This window comes from Meles meles, chromosome 3 (genome assembly GCF_922984935.1).
Source record: "Meles meles chromosome 3, mMelMel3.1 paternal haplotype, whole genome shotgun sequence".
Taxonomy (NCBI): Eukaryota; Metazoa; Chordata; class Mammalia; order Carnivora; family Mustelidae; genus Meles; species Meles meles.
This window is the reverse complement of record NC_060068.1, coordinates 111027242-111045030: the sequence shown is the minus strand read 5'-3', so window position 1 is coordinate 111045030 and position 17789 is coordinate 111027242. Positions and strand designations below refer to the sequence as shown.

The window sequence follows — 17789 nt, the reverse complement described above, 5'->3', positions numbered from 1 at the left end:
AAGAGTTCTTGAGGCAGACGGATGAGCAGCCCCTGTGGCTGGAGTGGGGAGGGGGAGACAGTGTGGCCATCTGGCATCACCGAAGACCCCGAGAGCCCATCAAGGGCCCCCAGTACGGACCTGATAGAGGACTTGGCTGCGTGGCTAACAGGCAGTCTTCTCAAGCTCAGAGCCTCACGTGCCTGGTCTCGAATAGCTTGTCACCTGGGGTATCTCCAGTATGCACGGTCCCCTCTATGCACCTGCCGGGAGACAACAGTAACTGGACCAGTAGCCCACCGCTCTGTCTAGTCAGCCTCTGCCCTAGAGGGAACACGAGGCTGGAGGTGTGGATCTGCCACTCCCGTGGGCTCATTCCCACGGGTGTCCCTCCAGCTCCAGCACTGGGAGCACAGGGAAGAAGGGGGCTGAAGTGTGCTCCATGCACACTTGAGGGGGGTGGGGCGGGCAGAGGTTCTAGGGCACCAGGGATTCTGGAGGCCTTTTGTTCATCAAGTCTTAGTGGATGTGCCAAGTCCAGAACCCAGACAGGCGGAGATGACTAACAAGCCAGTTCTGCCTGCTACCTTGGGGGACCCCAGCCAGGTCACAGTCCTTTCCAAGGAAGGGACCCTTAGATTGAGGTGAGAATGAGCAGCAACGCATGTAGAGAGCAGGAGGAAGCATGGAAGATTACGAGGGGACAGAGGAGGGGGTGGGCGAAGGCACCGAGGCAGAGAAGAGCTAGGTACCTGGGCAGAAGAGGGGCAGGCCTGCGTGGCTGTTCCAGGATGAGTGGGGGTACCCATGCAGTGAGGCCTTGGCGGGTCCAGCTCCTGCCATCAGAGGGGCTCATGGTGCCAACAGCCCTAGCAGGTAGGCACGCAGGCAGGTGGTGTGGCCTGAACTGTGATCCCAGGGGCCCTAGAACCCGCTAACGCATTTTTTAGAGTCAGGGAAGCAGTGGCTCAGATAACTGAGCAAGCAGCCAGGAGAAGGGAGCCGGGTGGGCTGGGGCCCCCTACCCTGCCCCCCTACCCACCCCGGGTCCGTCCCTGGGAACCGCAGGCCTCTGTTGTACGGTGTGCAGCGACACAGCTGTGCCACTTACTGTAGGATCTCAGGCAAGCTGTACAGCCTCTGCGTGCCTCAGTTTCTTCTTCTGTCAGATGGAGAGAGTATTTATGCCCGTTGTTGAGCACAGGAGGTACACTCTGGCGGGCTCTCAGAACTCTGCCTGCCACATGGTGGCCGCCCACTTACCATTAGGAAATGCTTTTCCCTCAGCCCGAAACATCTGTTTGGCCTGGCACCCAGGCGCTCCGTGATACGAGCTGACTGCCCGTGTTTGCTGGTAGTGATCAACGGAGAATCTGTGGGTAGGGTGTGGGGGGCATGTGTCCTGGCACAGTCCCTGCCACAGGGAGGCCGGCTTGGGAGGCCTGGTCAGGCCTCACGCACTCCCCACCCCCACGCGTGAGGCCAGAGGAAGCAGCAACTTTCTTCACTGGGAAAGTGTTGTGGGGCTCAAGCGTTTGGGGGTTTTCAGAGTCAACCGTCAGAGGCGAGGGAGTTTTCTCTGCTGGCGGTGGCAAGGGCTCTCAGGGTGCACGCGGCCTGTGAGCAGACCGCTGCGGTCTGCAGGGAAAATGCCGACTGTGTTTATTTTTCACCTGAGCCTGCAGGAAGTAGGGGGGCGAAGGGGTGAGGGAGGGCAGCCCAGCCAGGCCCCAGCTCAACCTCAGAGCAGAGGAGACCTGCCCCGGAGTCCCTTATTTCCACCACCTCCTGTCCCACCCTGCCTTTGGACCCCCCTCCCAGCTCCAGGCTCCTGAACAAGAGGAGCAATGCTGAGGCAGCACAGTAAGGAATTTCCAGCCATGGGCTAATGAACGTGTCCCAGAGATGATGACCACCTATGGGACACTGGATTTTGAGTCGGAAGGGTGCCGAGCAGGAAAAGCCACACGCCAGCAGGAAGGATGGCTTCTGCTCAGGCTGTGGCAGACCCGGCCTCCCAGCCCCAGGGTCTCCGAGTCCTGGACCTATCGTGCGTGTGCGTGTGATAGAGTATGCAGTGGGGGTGTGCTGGCAGAGGCAAAGTCCTGAACAAGGAGTCTGGGCTGCTGTTGAGTCTTTTGTGTAGGCATTGCATCACGCTGTGAATGGCGATACTGAGGGGGCTGCTCCATGCTTGGCGCTCTGCCCGCAGGTGAGAGAGGTGAGCTTGTGCCGTCCCATACACTCAGGGCCTGGTGGGAAGAGTCCGCCCAGGCCTGCCCCCTTCTTGTGAAGTCTGGGCAGTCAGTATCAGAGGGAGGAGAGGGGGCAGCTCCAATCATAGGGCTCCCCATACACATGCCAGGCCCCAGGCAACCCCACCTTGTCTGGGCGACCTGGCCCTGGGACAGCCTTGTGCTGAGGCCATGGAGCGGGACGTTCCACTGGCTGAAGGGGGTATGGGGCACTGGGCCCTACGCCAGATGGTTCCCCCTGGCTACCAACACAGACATGAGGGGGCTGGGGAGTGAGGCGGAGGGGCAGCCTGCATCAACGTGGCAAGGACTGGCCAGTGCCCTGCTCTGGCCACCCCATGGCCTCCAGCAGATGGCAGGCTCTTTGCCCCACCCCTGCCCCCTATGGTTTGGCGCAGACTCCTGTTTAATTAGAGGCTTTCCCCAGTTCCCAGTGAAGGTTGGTGGACAGGATGAACCCTCTGACCATTGGGCAGTGCCTCCTACCTCCCACCCCTGACTCAATACCTGTTCCACACATGCATCCCAGGCCACAGGCTGTAGGCTGAGCTGGATTCGGGGGTTTCCGAGGCCTGGCTGTGCTGCATCTTGGGCCTTAGCCAGCCTGGCCTAGGACAGTCAGCTGTGGTCCTCCATCAGGTGAGACGCCTCTTTGTGGTTTCCTGGCCAAAGCTAGCCCTCCCCAGAGATGGGGGTGGGGCCATCCTCTCCCTCCCTTGGAGCAAACCTACCCTGCCCACTTCCTGGGAGAGTGGGACTCTGGGACTGTCTTCCTGAAGCTGGCACTTGGACCCCAGACTCTGGTTCTAAGACTTCCTTTCATGGGTCCCACTCCACCAGCCAAGCTTACAGTTCTGGGGGGCCCAAGAGCCAGAGTCAGGGCCTAGATAGCAAGGCCTTCTCTGAAGCAGGAGCTTACATTCAAAAGCCCCTGGGCCAGAGGGACCTGTGGAGGGTGTTCATTCCACCTACTGGGCCAGAGCTCCAGGCGTTTGTGCCCTTCGGTGGCGAATGGTGGAATGCCTTCCATCAGAATCCCAGGTTCTTAAGAGAATGGGCCCTGAGGCTGTGGCCCTGTCTGTCACAAGGCCTGGTCAGGGTTGATGATGTCTGGCTACCACTGTCTTGGGGCCCTATCAGGATAAAAAGTCCCCAGAGGCGTCTAGGAAGCTTCCCAGGCCCTCCCTCAGCCACTGCTCCCCCAAATTTGAAGGCAGAATTTTTGCATGTGTGATCAGTGAGGTAATCGAGGCTGATTTTCTCATTGTCATTATTCAAGGGGCATACTGGCCCCAGGATCCTATAATGAGAAGGTTAATATAAATGTCAGAGAGCCTTTGAGCTAGGCTCCCTAGCCCACTTTACCTTGTGGCACACCGGAAAGTGATCACTAGACCAACTTGAGGAGGAGGCTGGAGGCTGAAGCGCACATGGGAAATGCTGGGCGTGAGCCGGGAAGAGAGGGAGGCAGTGGGCACCTACAGTGCTTTGTAGGTTTTCCAAGTGCATTGGCAGCTCTAGGCACAGGAGTGCTGTGATCTGATTTACATGGTTGCTGGATGGAGGATTGGTGGAGGGACAGGAGGCCACTGGAGTCATCCAGGTGAGAAGTGACTATGGTTTGGACTGAGTTGGGGACAGGGAGGAGGAAGAGGCAGACTCTAGATTATTTTGAAGTAGAGCCAGTCATATGGCCTGACAGATTGGAGATGGGATGTGAGAGAGTCAAGGATATACTCCAAGGTATCTGAGCAACTGGAAGGAGGGAGTTGCCATTAACTGATGAAGAGGGAGAACAGCATTTTGGGCAGAAAACCAGAGGCTCTGCATTGGACATACTAAGTTTGGGCAGCATTTCAGATTTCCCGGTAGAGGTGGTGAGTAGGCGTTTGGGGAGTGGAGTTTCCTAGAGGAAGCAGGGGCTGAGATCGGAATGTCAGTCATCAGATGAAGACATGGAAAGCTGTGACCCTGGATGAGAGCACTCTGGGAGTGAGGGGGAAATGGAAAGCCAAGGGCCCATCTTGGGTTAGGTCAGGAAGATGAGTAGCCAGAAAGCAGGCTGACAGAGAAGTGGCCTATGAGCTTGGAGGCAAATCAGATGAGTGTGGCATTCTGGAAGCCAAGCGAAGAAACTTTTGAGGAGGAGGGAGAAATGAGTTGTGTTCGGTCCTGTTGAGAGGTCACGTGAAAGGAAGACTGAGCACTGAGTTCAGCAGTGTGGGAGATGCCGGGGACCTTGACAGGAGCTGTCTGGTGAAGTGACGGTGCCAAGGGATGGCTAGGCTGAAAGGGAGCCTGAGAATTAAGAATAGGAGCCGAGGATGGGGAGGGCTTCTGCTGCGTTTTGCAGCAAAGGGGAGCGAGACCTAAGCTGGTGGCTGAGGGAGGACTTAGAGCCGGGAGAAGTAGCAGCCCGTGGGTCCCCTGGTGGGAATGCAGTTGGGCCCTCGGAGAGCTTGGCACAGTGCCTGGCATGTGGCAGGCACTCAGTACAGGAAGGATTCCACAGGTGTCCTCACAGCCCATAGCTGCCCCAGCCCACTTCCTCTTCTCTCTTGCCAGCCCTTGCCAGCAAGCCTGAGGAGCCTGCATTCTCTGCTTCATTCCTACATGCGCGCGCTGTCCTAGTTGTGTCCGGGGTCAGTGCTGCAGATAAAGAAAGCCTGTGTGTGGCATGAGCCTCCCAGCTTGCTCAGAAAGCCTTGCCTTAGAACAGCAACGGGAAAGTCACTGCACCCAAGGCCTGGAGACACCACAACCCAGTCCTCGGCCTCCAGGGCTGAGGTTGCTGGTGGGCTGTCAGATGGGTCTTCCATCCATAGGCAAATCCCCTCTGGCAAATTCAGACCAAAACTGGCCCATGAGAGGTCAGCACCGCAGGGCCAGGGAAGGACAGTGAGGAGCATTTCCTCTGTGCATGTGAGGGGCTTCCTGCATGTTCCTCGTGACACAGCACCTGAGGAACTGAGCTCTTGGGTACTGTGTGGCTTTACCCTCACAACAACCCTGTGATCCTCTCCATTTGCCAAGGAAACCGATGCTCAGATACTGTGGTCAGTCCTTGCAGGCCACACACATGAGAAGCAGGATCTGAACAGGCCAGCCAGCTCCTCCTCAGGTTCACAGTGGAGAACCCTCCTGGAGCTGCCCCAGGAAGCCAAGAGAGGGCTCTAGTTAGAGGTGCTCCCTCGGGTCTGTGGTGCCACCGCTGTTGGGACATCAACCCATGTGCCCGAGGACAGAAGGCAGGCTGATGAGCCCTGGGATGTGAGGCTTTTCCCAGTGGGCAGATGAACGAGCAGGGGACCACAGAGGTGGCAGTGTCAGCACCTACCCCGAGCCCCGAGCTGGGAGCCCAGCCACAAGCTCTCCTGAAGGCAGGAGTGTGGGGGAGAGGGCAGCCAGGGCTGCTGCCGGTGGGTGTGTGAGCCTGTGTCTACTTGGAAGCCTCACATCTTGGCTAGGGTGCAGTTCATACCTGGCCTCCCCTCTCGCCTCACCCTGGATGCGAAACAGCTAATCTGGGTGCGGGGAGACCTGTGCCAGGCCTCCTCCCCATGAGCTCCCCTAAGCTTCCCCAGACCTGGTGATGAAGGGACCATGAACATCCATTACATAAGAGAGGAAACTGAAGCCCAGAAGTGTTGGCGAGTCTGGCTGAATTCACCCAGTGGGAAATTGCACCCACAGAGTGGGAAGGAGCCCAGGCCACAACCTCTCACTACTCTCCTGCTCCAAGATATCCCTGTGTTTCTTCTGTGCCATGAGTCAAAAGTCACTTATCTGTGCTCCTAGCCAGCAGAATCCCCATGGGTGAACTTTCCAAGTGGAAGCTGAGCCTCAGTGGTAGATGATGTTTCCAGGATCCTGGCTTGTGCAGGTGTGCGCTGGGGAGATGAAGAGCTGTGCCTTGGCCCCAAGCAGCACCTCCCTGTGGCTGGGTTCGCATGGGGAGCCCCCTTCCCAGTGTGAGTCATCTCATGACAGATCCATGTGACTAGTGTGAAAAGTAAGAGTCTTGTGTTGCTGAAGAAACAGGAAATGTGGGGGCTGGGTGGGCTGGCCCTGGAGGAAGCCTTGGCTCTACCTAGCCCACCTGCTCTGAGTTAAAGGGTTGATGGAAGCCTTTCTTGTGCCCACAAATCCTGTTAAGCCTGAGGTGAAATAGTGGGTCAGACTCAGAACCCCGAGTCTGAGGGCTGGAAGAGGAAGAAAGAAAACTCTTAGCTGTCCTGGGGTAAGCCAGGTCTTGAGACCATTACCTGATGTCAGACTGGAGGCCATGAGCAGCCCCCAGACAAGCCACAGGGCCTCAGAGAAACCAGGGGAGGAAGAAGTGGTTGGGGGATGGGGGAAGACTGCCTCAGACCCAGAGGGAGAAAGAATTTCCTGGACAGGGGAGATGTGCCTCCTGGAACTGAGTGCAGAAACCAAGAGACTCTCTAGGTGGGAGGGCTGCTTGAGCAAAGCCTGGGGGCCGTAGGCAGAGCCACTGGACATAGCACGACTTGAGTGGTGCCCCCTCCTCGAGGCCTGTGGTTTTAACCACCCCCACTTTCCTTTGACATTTGGGCTACCCGCACAGCTAAAAGAGGCTCTGTCTATATGTATGCCCCCAGCCCTGGGCCTTCCTCCTTTGGGTCTCCCCACATTCACACCGCCCCCCCCCCCACTCATTTTTCAGCACAACAAGGCCAGTCAGCCAGCCCACAGCGTCCCACAACTCTCTCCTCTCTATGAACATTTCAGCAGCCCACACCCTACACCTGCACCAGCCGACATCAGCCAGAAACAAGGTACGGATCTGGGAAGGGGAGGGACCTGACAGCCCCTGAGCCTGGGGCCAAGTCCTCAGCTTCTGAGTCCAGGGGCTAGGCCCTGTTTACAACTGGACGGCTTGGGACTGGACAAACTCAAAGCCCAAAGAAAACATGAGAAAGATGGATGGGGAGCCTGAGGGCAGGTGGTGCCAGGTCAGACTTGGAAGGCTTCAGGTAGGAGCCTAATCCCGAGTGGCCTCCCAATGCCAGGATGTGGGAGCAGGCATTTGTGTAAAGCTCAGGACAGTAAAACTTGTATCTTTCCCTCCCCCCAGTGAGAAAATGGAAAGTGGTGGTTGTGATGGCTGATTCACCTCAGCCTCAGGGAAAGTCATTCTGAAATCAGCCATTGTCGGCTGTGGGAAACGTGCTGACTCAACCCTGGGGAGGCAGAGGGGGCGGGTGGATCCCAGGCTGCCCAGGCCAGGGGCCTGCCTCCTGCACACAAAGCCAGACCAGAGTCCCCAGTGGAGAGGCCCCAGGTGAAGACCAGCAGTGGACCAGGGCACGGTGAGGCCTGGCCTTCCCACTTATGAATGACTCCACCTCTTCCCCTGGCCAGCCAGTGTCCTTAAGGGTAGTCACCAGCCTCTCTGCCCTGTAAACGGAGCACTGTCATCACACTGGCATAGTCCTGAACAAACCAGTATGTCTGGTCCTGTAGCAAATGGAGGTAGATCTTAGAGGCCCCACCGGCAGCTCTAGGATGCAGTAACTAGCAGAAGTAGCTTCCAGGTCAGGCTAGATCACTCACTCAGCCCCTTTCCACTGTAGGAGTTCACAGGCCTCTGCAGACCCCCGACCTCTCTGGCTTCTACTCTTTGACCTCAGGCAGCATGGGACAACTCCCCCACACTGTGAGCTGGTGAGTGTGGGCCCGGTGGGAAGAGGGCACTTTGCGCTGGTGAGACCCATACTTGCCCTGTCATTTACCTCCTCCCTCCATCCTGTTCTGCCAGCACTCTGCTGCCAGCTCTGTGTGGGTACCAGGGGCTGGCCAGAAGTTCTGTCCATTTCCCAGATGGCCCAGTGCACTCCCCTTAACTTCTGGTCTTGGTCATGCCACACTTGAACTCTGCCTTAAGTGGCGTGGGGTGGGGGACACCGAGCTGCCCAGGGTTGTAAGAGTAGGTAAGGAAGAAAAGGGAGACCTGCCTGGGCAGGGAGGGGACAATGACAATATGAATGGCCATGAGACAGGCTTTTACCTTTCAGCCACGTGGTAGGCAAAGGGATATATTCTACTTACCTCAGGACCTCCTGCCAACTGGTCCCTTGGCTGAGCTCCCTGAAGAGCAGTTCTCTGTGCCCCCTCTGGTGCCTACTTGAGCCCAAGCCTCTGGCCAGCTGCTTAGAGAGCCTTGGAGTCTGTAAAGGCTGGGCCAGCAAAAGCCAGCCTGAACCTTAAGTCAGCAGGCCCAACTGTGGGCCTAAGGGCCCGTCTTCAGCTGGAGCTGAGTCTTCAGCAGGCTGGTTGGCCCTTTGCTCGTGAACCACAGTGTGATGTGGACAGGTCTGCAGCCTCTCTGGGCTGGGGCAGTCACCCAACAGCAGGAAAGCATGGTTTCCCAGGAAGGAAGGGAAGGCCGGAGGCCCAACCTGACACCTGCCTGCCTGCCCTCTTCCATGTGCTCTCTACACATGTTCAGCTCTCACTCCGTTTCCAGATTCTCCTCAGAAAGTGCTCCCCTCTGAATACCAATCAGGACTCCACCTATGAATACCCCAGGATTGAAGTTGGCCAGGCAGGGTTGGCCGACCTCAGGCCCCTGCCCTCTCAGCACCTGATCACCCTAGTGTGCTACCCAGGCCAGACCCCCAACAGTTACAGGGCAGTGTTAGCAGTGCTTTCACTGGGGGCTGTAAGATCCCAGAGGGGTGCCTCATCCAGCTCAGCATTTCAAGGGCTTTCAGGAGAGAAGGCCACATTAGCCAAGCAAGGCCTGAAGGGAGACCAGGAATCCAAAGAGGGGCAAATAATCCAGTCATTTTAACAATGGATGCAGAAGCCCTAAGGCAGATGTCAGCCCTGTATTGATCAGGAAATAAGGCTGGAGATGAGTTGGGGGGCCCGGAGGGGGGCGCGGCTCCCGAGCTGGATCCTGGGAGAATGCTGTCATTTCTGCCCCTTAGGCGCCAGTACAAGTGTGTAGAGGAAAACAGGAGCAGCACGGGTTGCCCTCTGGTGGCAGATGCCCAGTACATACACTGGAAGAGTCCTAGCAGAGACCCATTCCCTGCCTACCATGGGTCAGGCCCAAGCACTGTGGGGAAGTCTGTCCCCACATCTGGCCAGTAGCCGGACTGCTAACAGCTGTCTCTCCCAACCACAGGCCCAGCCCTCCTCTCTACCCCTTGTCCCCTTCCTGCGGATATAGACAGCACTTCCCCGCCCCCACTGCAGCCCCTGGCGCCCCCTACCCCAGGTGAGTCCCATACCCTGCAGCCAGGCTCCTGCTTCCTGTTGCCCAGGCTTCAGTGCCCACACGAGGCCATGCCCAGGCCAGTGCTTGCCCTGTGCTAGTTGTCTGTCCATCCGTCCGTCTGTCATTCTGCAGCCCCTGCTGCTCTGTGCCTGAGAATGAAGCCAGTGGGAGAGCAAGAGGCGTAAGCCTAGGCCATACTGTACAGCCAAGTGCCCTTGAGCAGCTGGGGACAGTGCCTGCACACATGTGCTTGTGCTCCTGCCTCTGTGCATGCCTGAGTCCGCCCAAGTGCAGGTGTGTGTGCACTCACCTCTCCTGTACCTCCTTGCTGGAGGGCAGGTCCAGCACACTCCTGGGCATCCCATGAGCTCTGCCCAAGCTGAGGCACCACCTTTTCCATGTGTCTCCAACCTTGGACCCTTAGGGGCTCCCTGCTCAGAGAAAGGAGCAAGGGCACTGTGGTTTCCACGGAAGAGCAGAAAATCAAAGTGACAGGTGTGTGTATATATACGAGTCCCTTCATTGCACTCACTCCTTCAGTGACCGACCCAAGCCAGGGACGGAACAAGTTAACTCAGCAGACATGTCCAGCCCTACTAGAGTTCACAGCCCAGGGTGGGAGGTATGGACAGAGCACTAATAGTCAAATGGGCTTTCTGGGTGATGGGATAATCCTAATCAGACCCTAGCCAGGGCAGGGGCATGGACAGGGAGAGCTTCTTCAGAGTCACATGTCCTGAGTAAAGAAGCCAAGGGGAACAGCACTGGTTCGGGATGACGAGAGCTGTAAAGTGATGAAGAAGTGGGGAAAATGGGCACCTGGGTGGCTCAGTGAGTTAAGCCTCTGCCTTCGGCTCAGGTCATGATCCCAGGGTCCTGGGATCGAGTCCCGCATTGGGCTCTCTGCTCAGCAGGGAGCCTGCTTCCCTCTGTCTCTGTCTGCCTCTCTGCCTACTTGTGATGTCTCTGTCAAATAAATGAAATCTTTAAAAAAAAAAAAAATGGGAATAGATGGAGCAGATTGTGTCAGTGGGGGTGTTCATGCAGGGTAGGGCAGGTCCCGTGGAGGATCCTGGGTTTTATTCTGTGGGCTATGGGGGAATTTCAGCAGGAGTGGCCAAGAGCACTCAGTTGTTTAAAAGTCCCTCAGAGTGTTGTGGGGAGAGAGGCCTGGAGGGTTCAAGCAGGAGAGGAAGGGGACTCCCAGGGCAGTCACAGACTCAGGAGGCTGAACTGGTGACAGTGTAAGGTTAAGGGGACAGATTCCAAGCTATTCAGGACTGACTTCATAGCCCCCTAAATGACATGCATGCAGATTTATGCAGTGTGTCTGTGTGATCTGTTGGGAACAGGTGTTTGTATGTATCTGTGTACCTGTGTGCAAGCCAGTGGGGGTGGGGTGTGCCCCCATCTTTGTGTACTGTACAGGGGCCTCCAGACGTCCAAGGTCTGGCCCATACATTCCTGCCTCGGTGTTAACTCTCCTTCTGCCTTTAGGTTCACCCACCCATCCCTGATGCTGGGCTCTGGTGTACCTGGTCACCCTGCAGCCATCCCCCACCCGGCCATCGTACCTCCCTCAGGGAAGCAGGAACTGCAGCCCTATGACCGCAGCCTGTGAGTGAGAAGGTGCCCAGTGTGGAGGAAGGAGGGGAACAAGCTAGCAGACGCAGGAGCCCATCCATTCATCAGCCAGAAACACATTCTTCCCACAGATTCTATATCTGCTGCCTAGAAGCTCCAGGGGCTGTTAGGGGCGGCCTCTGATCAAGCCATCTTGTTGTTCTCGCCACTGAATGACCAATGTTTTGTTTTTTTAAGTTTATTTATTTAAGCAATCTCTTCATCCAGTGTGGGGCGTGAACTCACAACCTCAATAGCAAGAGTCCTACACTCCTTAGAAGCAGGAGGGAATGGCTAAGGTGGGGAACAAAGATTTGGTTTGAGCCAACAGGGGAGGGGCTGAGAACATGTTTCTCTTAGCTAGCATTCCTGTAAGGAAGAGTTACATAGTTCTGATCATCCATTTTGGAGCAACTAAAAAAGATACCATTTACGAAACCCTAGTTTCCATGCACTTACACACAAACTAGAAAAAGGCAGCAGCATTAGGTGGACACTGGGGGGCTCCTGAGTGATTTGGACATTTGGACTTGTACTCCTTAGGAAGACGCAGGCAGAATCCAAGGTGGAGAAGGAGGCCAAGAAGCCAACCATCAAGAAGCCCCTCAATGCCTTCATGCTGTACATGAAGGAGATGAGAGCCAAGGTCATTGCAGAGTGCACACTCAAGGAGAGTGCTGCCATCAACCAGATCTTGGGCCGAAGGGTGAGGCCACGGGCAGGTGGGCTGGTACGGGTGGCCCCTGACTGATTCCTTGATACGCTCCATCTACCCCTTCTTCCCCACTGCAGTGGCATGCACTGTCTCGGGAAGAGCAAGCCAAGTATTATGAGCTGGCCCGAAAGGAGAGGCAGCTGCACATGCAGCTGTACCCAGGCTGGTCAGCGCGGGACAATTATGTGAGTGGCCAGTGAGGGAAGGGGAGGGGAACCTTCAAGATGCCATGCCCCAGACCACTGTCCTAAAGGCAGAGTTAAGGAGGGCAGGTGGTGGAGTGAAGGGCCCAAGGCCTCATGTGGCTAGTCTGAAGAGAGCTAAGCAAGGGAAGCTGCCCCTGAAGGTAGGCCCATGTCCTCTTTTCCCCTGGGATGCACTCTCCCCACAGGACTGTTGCCTGGTGTTTGGCCATATAGGCAGATGGAGAGGAAGGGACCCTCCTTGTAAGTTGTCTTCTCCATTCAGAAGGGAGACCAGCATGGGAAAGGGAGGAGGAGCCTCTGTGCCATCCTCTGCACCTTGGTACCCTGGCAAAAACTGCCACCAAGAAATGCCAGGCCACCTCGGGAGGAGGGAACTCTGTACCCAAGAATTTCAGCAACAGCCAGGTTAGGCTGCAGGTTTCCCAACCACTCACTCATTGGAGTTATCAAGGGACCACTTCCCAGATCTGAGCAGAATCCATCCCTCTGTTCTCTGCAGGGGAAGAAGAAAAGGCGGTCTCGAGAAAAGCACCAGGAATCCAACACAGGTGAGGCCTCCTCTCAGCAGTGGAGACTGCTCTCCAAGTGTGCATTTCATGAGCACCCTGCTCTGGCCCAGAGGGAGGGGCAGAACATTCAGCCACAGACCTTTAGGCCCTCTGGAAAACAAGGCCCACTCCTCACAAGTCCGATCCAGCATGTGAGGAACAGCTATACGAAGTCCCTGTAACAGTGTAACACTGGTGTATTGCCCTACTGCACCCTCCCACCTTTGCAAGCCCTGCTCCCAGCTAGCCTCTGCCACAGAAACTGAGCCTGTGGTTCTGCTGTGACCTGCGCGCAGAATTGCACGCAGGCTGTGGGGGTGGAGGTGCAGCCCTGCCTAGGCCCAGAAGTCCCACTGCCTGCTGGTTGGTGCCTGGCTGTTACTCGGTCACCAGCACCCGATCCATTTATTTTGACAGTGCAGAGTGCTCTGTATGGAGGACTCAAGGAAGCCACACATTGCTTCAAGTCTCCTTCCCATGGGTGAATTCATGCCCTAAGTCTGATAGTCGAATTCAGACTCCACATCCACGACTGTCTCAAGCTATGCTGCTCCCACACAGGGAAGCTCAAGGCTAGGACCGAGGCAGGGTAGAATCCTCAGCCCTTTTTCTGAGGTATGGGCTTTACCGTCCACCTGGTTTAAGCTACAGCTTAAACGCCTTGTGGGGGGCAGGGGTTAGGCAGAGTGGGCACTGGCAAAAAGGAAGAAAAACTGGATAACGTGGATAGGGAGATGTGTGGGGTGGGCAGCTCTCAGGGCCTCCCTCGGGCTCCTCTTCCATAGCTCCCATGCTGCAACCAGAAAGAGGAGCTAACCTGATAGGGTTCCCCTCCCTCCCTCCACTGTTCTTCCCACTGCCTCTCCTGCCTAGCTAGGTGCCCACCTTTCCTGATAACCTGGCTCTGGGTCCTGGGGCTCCCATGGGGGCTGGCTGTGCCATGGAGAGGCCCTCTGCCTATGGGGCCTATGGGGTATCTGTGACTGGCTGACACTGATGTTACGTCTTCTTTCTGGGCCCTGCTCTGCCCTGCTGCCTGCCTGCTCGCCCTCTGCCCTGCTCTGCCCCTCTGGCATGGCTGTGAGCAGACCCTGGCTCGCCTAAGAAATGCCGTGCTCGCTTTGGCCTCAACCAGCAGACGGATTGGTGTGGTCCGTGCAGGTGGGTTTGTCCCCACCACCATCCTCCCTTTGCTTCAAGCTGCTTCCCTGACTCTGTACATGTTCTGCTGGGCCTGTAGCCCTCCTTGGGTCCCCCAGTCCCATAGCATACCCACAGATTGGGGAACCCATGTCTCCTAAGAATGAGGTGGAGAAAGAATGTTCTAGAAAAGGCAGGCAGACTCAAGAAGGTAGTTCTGGTGCCTGTTGCCCAGGGTCCTCTGTTAATGATGGCCTAATGCTGACTAGGGTTAGCAGATCCTCAGCAGGCCAATCTCATGTACCCCAATCAGTGGCCTGAGCCCCTGGCTACCAGGCCTAGAATTCACCTAGAACTCTACCAGTTCCCTCACTTCTTCAAGTTAGGATTCCTGAACCCTTAAATCTAAAAAAACTGGGGGAAAACACACACACACACACACACACCACACCAAGGTGACTGCAGTAGAGAACAACCTGGATGCCAAGTAGTCATGTACTTCACCTTGTACTGGAGACAAGGGGACTGTAGAGGTAGGGAGAGAGGAAGGAGGGGGTATCCCTGGGCTATCCTAGCAAAAGGGTCGTACTTGGGCTCTGTGGCACTAAACCCATGTGTTTCCCCACACAGTAGAGAAACGTGTACGTGAAAGAAGGTATACATACCTACACCAAGTGACTGAAGTTTGCCTGGTTGAAGCTGAGGCCAGGTGTGGTAGGGCTGAACTTACTCCAGGCGTTACATTCACAGACTCTAAGGAGTACTGCCAGTCCCTCAGAGTGCCCACCATGCTCCCTCTCCAAGGGCAAAGAGGAATTCGGGTAGTACAGACGTGTATGTATGTACACACACTGGGAGCGTATTTGTGGTATTCTGAGCACCACCCAAGAATCCACAAGCATTGCAGCCCTTTGCCTTAATGCAGATCTGAGTCCCACAAACATGTGAAGCAGAGGCTCCAAGGCCCAAACTAGGAGATCATTTTCCGGGTAAGACAGAAGGCAGCCCCCAGGGCCAGCCCACAAGAGGTTCCTGTGCCACCCTGTGGCTGTGCTGGGTACTACACCTGTTCCAGGTTTGGGCCAGGCCCAGCAGAACTGCAATGCTAGGTTTGAAGGCACAGGCACATCACCCAAGTCCTGGGGAGAGGGGACAAGAGGTCAGCTAGGCCTGGGCGAGGACAGCATTTTCTGGTTGTGGTGTATGACTATGAATTCACCCTCTGTTTACAGATAACTCTCTTCACTATTCCTAGGAGGAAAAAGAAATGCATTCGGTACTTACCCGGAGAAGGCCGCTGCCCCAGCCCCGTTCCTTCCGATGACAGTGCTGTAGGCTGCCCCGGGTCCCCAGCCCCCCAGGACTCGCCCTCATACCTCCTGCTGCCCCACCTCCCCACAGAACTGCTTGCTAGTCCTGCGGAGCCGGCACCTACATCACCAGGGCTCTCGGCGGCTCTCAGCCTCCCAGCCCCCTGGACCCCTCCAGGCCCTCCCCAGCGCCCTGCAGAGTACACAGGTGCAACGAGAGGAATCTCAGAGACAAGCAGCCTGGCATGCACAGGACACCTGGCTGCCTCCAGGGGCCCATCCTCTGAGAGGAAGCGACAGAGCCCCAAAGCACACGGAAACTGGCCAGGGGCCCTGTTACCTCCCTCTCAGGGACCAGGCCCAGGAGACTTCCAAGGCTGCACAACTTCTGCCTGAACCTGGGGCCGTCGATTCCAACTGCTCCGAGTGGCAGGAGTCAGATCTGTGTTGTGTCGTCTGATTAAGGGCATCCCTTGTGCCTATAGCAGCCTGCATCTATCCCTTTTACCACTGTCTTGCTGGCCAGATGCCCCCTGCCGCCTCCTCTGCTTTTCTGCTATAGATGTCCTAGATGCGTGGGACTGAGCCCAGCTGCTTTCCCTACCCTCCACCTCCCCAGCCCCACCACTGCCACACCCTCCCCATACCAGACACTTCATGGACTAATGAGCTGGTTTATGAAACAACACCTGAGCATGGTCACAACCACGTGCTCAAGAGGACAATACTTATGCAAAAGGGCCTGGAGAAGCCCTTTTGACAGAAAAGGAGTAATCATTCCTAAGCTGGACCAGAAAGAAGCCTCTTGCCATGTTCTCAAGAGCTTGCAAGACGAGGAGGGAATGGAACAGTTAAATCTAGGCCTATCACCACAGGCAGCAGGAATAACCTGACACTACCTTATCAGGCAAGTATGGGCAGTGAGATGTACCTGGCTCTAGTTCAAATTACTTGGAAATGTTTCCAAGAGAAACTCAGCCTCGCCATAAGCTCTGATTACCAAGGTCCCAAGCCTTGGGTTGGATGAACTCAACAGCTGAAAGAAATTACGGCCCAAAACCTGGTGTGCATCGCTCCCTCCTCCTAGAGCCCTCAGCCACAGCTCCATTTCCTACTTATCCGTGTCAGTCTAGGCAGCTCTTGGGCAGTTGAGAGAGAGGGCAGACCTCGTGACAGTCAGTGCCTACCTTCCAGCACAAAACAGGTCAGCTTCAGTTTCCTAATGGGCCTGCAGGAAGGACCATCACCATCAAAGCAACGAGCCCAGAGAACCTCTAGTGGTAGCCAGTGGGTTTTCACCACTTTAACCCACTTTTCGCCTACTTTAACCCATTTCTGAGCCAAGCTTCAACCCTGAGCCTTTAAAAAAAAAAAAAAACTTTTAATTTAACTTTTTTTTTTTGCCTCTTCCCTCACTGTACATAGCCCGATTCCAAAGAAAAAGGGCTGTTCCTATACCCGTACACCACTCAACAAAAGCCTTTAGTTCCTAGTTTAGCCACTGGCTTCTCAGAATCCAAAGAACATATATTCTAGTATAGTGTTGCAAGAAGTCTTGAGGAAAAGAAAAGGACTATTGTAGTGTTAAAAATATTTTTGTATTGTTAATGCATCGTCCAACAAAAACTTTTTTAACATGAGAATAAAGATACTTTTTACTGGGTTTCGCTTTCAAAACTTGACCCTAAGGAATAAGCTGTTTCAGTAATACAGCATGACACTTTTTTAACCCACAGCCATAAAACTTGGGGCTTATTCTCTATCATGGGACACACATTCTCAAGACTTTCAATCTACGGAAACCAAAGATTACTCTCCTTACCTCCTCTACTGGAGGCTTAGGCCCTGCCCCAACCACAAGAGCTAATAAGCTGCTTCTACATGTAGACTCCCCAATCTTCGGACTTCACAAGTGATGCAAACAAAGGCCACCTTGCATATGGGAATGGGCTGTGAACTGCCACCACAGACCCACACAACCACTAGGCTCCATCTTCCCCTCCCATCTTCCTTCCGCACATATCCTATTTTGAGGCGGAGTCTCTCCAAGCTGGTATCGGAAAACTTGAAAGAACATTTTAATAGCACCCTTTCCTCCCAAAAGCTAATTAGGTACTTGTAAAAGTATCTTCCTATTTTTATACAAAACCTCTCCAGTTTGATAAATCTGCAGCCTCCTTTTTAACAGCAGTTTCCATCATGTTTAAGAATACAGTTAACTCCTCAAACCCGTCATGAACATAAAAGGTGTAAAAGCCACTTCAATAGGTCACTCCAACATTAGATAAAAAGGCTGGGCAAGAAGAATATCCCAACAGTCAGCCAGTGGGTCACCATCATGCACTGTAGTTTTCATGGCGTTTTATTTTTGAGATTTTATGTTTAAAAATATTTATAAATAAAGTCATCTTCCAGAGTACTGTCTGTCTAAAGTAGGCCACTGGAAGTTGTAATCCCAGACTTGCTTTTCTTCTGGAAGGGTGCGAGAGGAGACCATTCTCTAGACATCTGTCCCATTTAAAGAATTCCACTCTGGCTACTGGCCTAGTTGTTTCAAAAACTACATTTTAAGGCTTATGCAAGACTGGGTTGGCTGCATCTGATTTGGTGTCTTATTTAGAGCACACTGGGTACAGGAACAATGCACCCTTTGTGAATGTGAGGGGAAAAAGGAAGGCTCATGCAACTTGGTTAAAATCAAACCAGCCTCTTAAAAAAAGTGACTTCAAAGAGGAAACTCAAATCCTCCCAGATCACACCAGCA

At 54.9% G+C, this 17789-nt stretch overlaps 1 protein-coding gene across 5 annotated transcripts in view; it reads left to right on the top strand.

Moving 5' to 3' along the window:
* Positions 1 to 16387, top strand: part of TCF7 (transcription factor 7) — a 32744-nt gene extending 16357 nt beyond the window's left edge. The window contains exons 4-12 of one of the 5 annotated variants that reach the window (XM_046000115.1): positions 6922 to 7033; positions 7832 to 7922; positions 9391 to 9483; positions 10981 to 11100; positions 11650 to 11812; positions 11899 to 12006; positions 12527 to 12575; positions 13664 to 13736; positions 14948 to 16387. In XM_046000115.1, coding sequence (XP_045856071.1) covers positions 6922 to 7033; positions 7832 to 7922; positions 9391 to 9483; positions 10981 to 11100; positions 11650 to 11812; positions 11899 to 12006; positions 12527 to 12575; positions 13664 to 13736; positions 14948 to 14951 — 813 coding nt within the window. In that variant the 3' untranslated portion in view covers positions 14952 to 16387. The remainder of the gene's footprint in view (positions 1 to 6921; positions 7034 to 7831; positions 7923 to 9390; positions 9484 to 10980; positions 11101 to 11649; positions 11813 to 11898; positions 12007 to 12526; positions 12576 to 13663; positions 13737 to 14947) is intronic. The other 4 variants (XM_046000118.1, XM_046000116.1, XM_046000114.1 and 1 more) reach the window with 4 other exon arrangements.
* The last annotated feature ends 1402 nt before the right edge of the window (positions 16388 to 17789 follow it).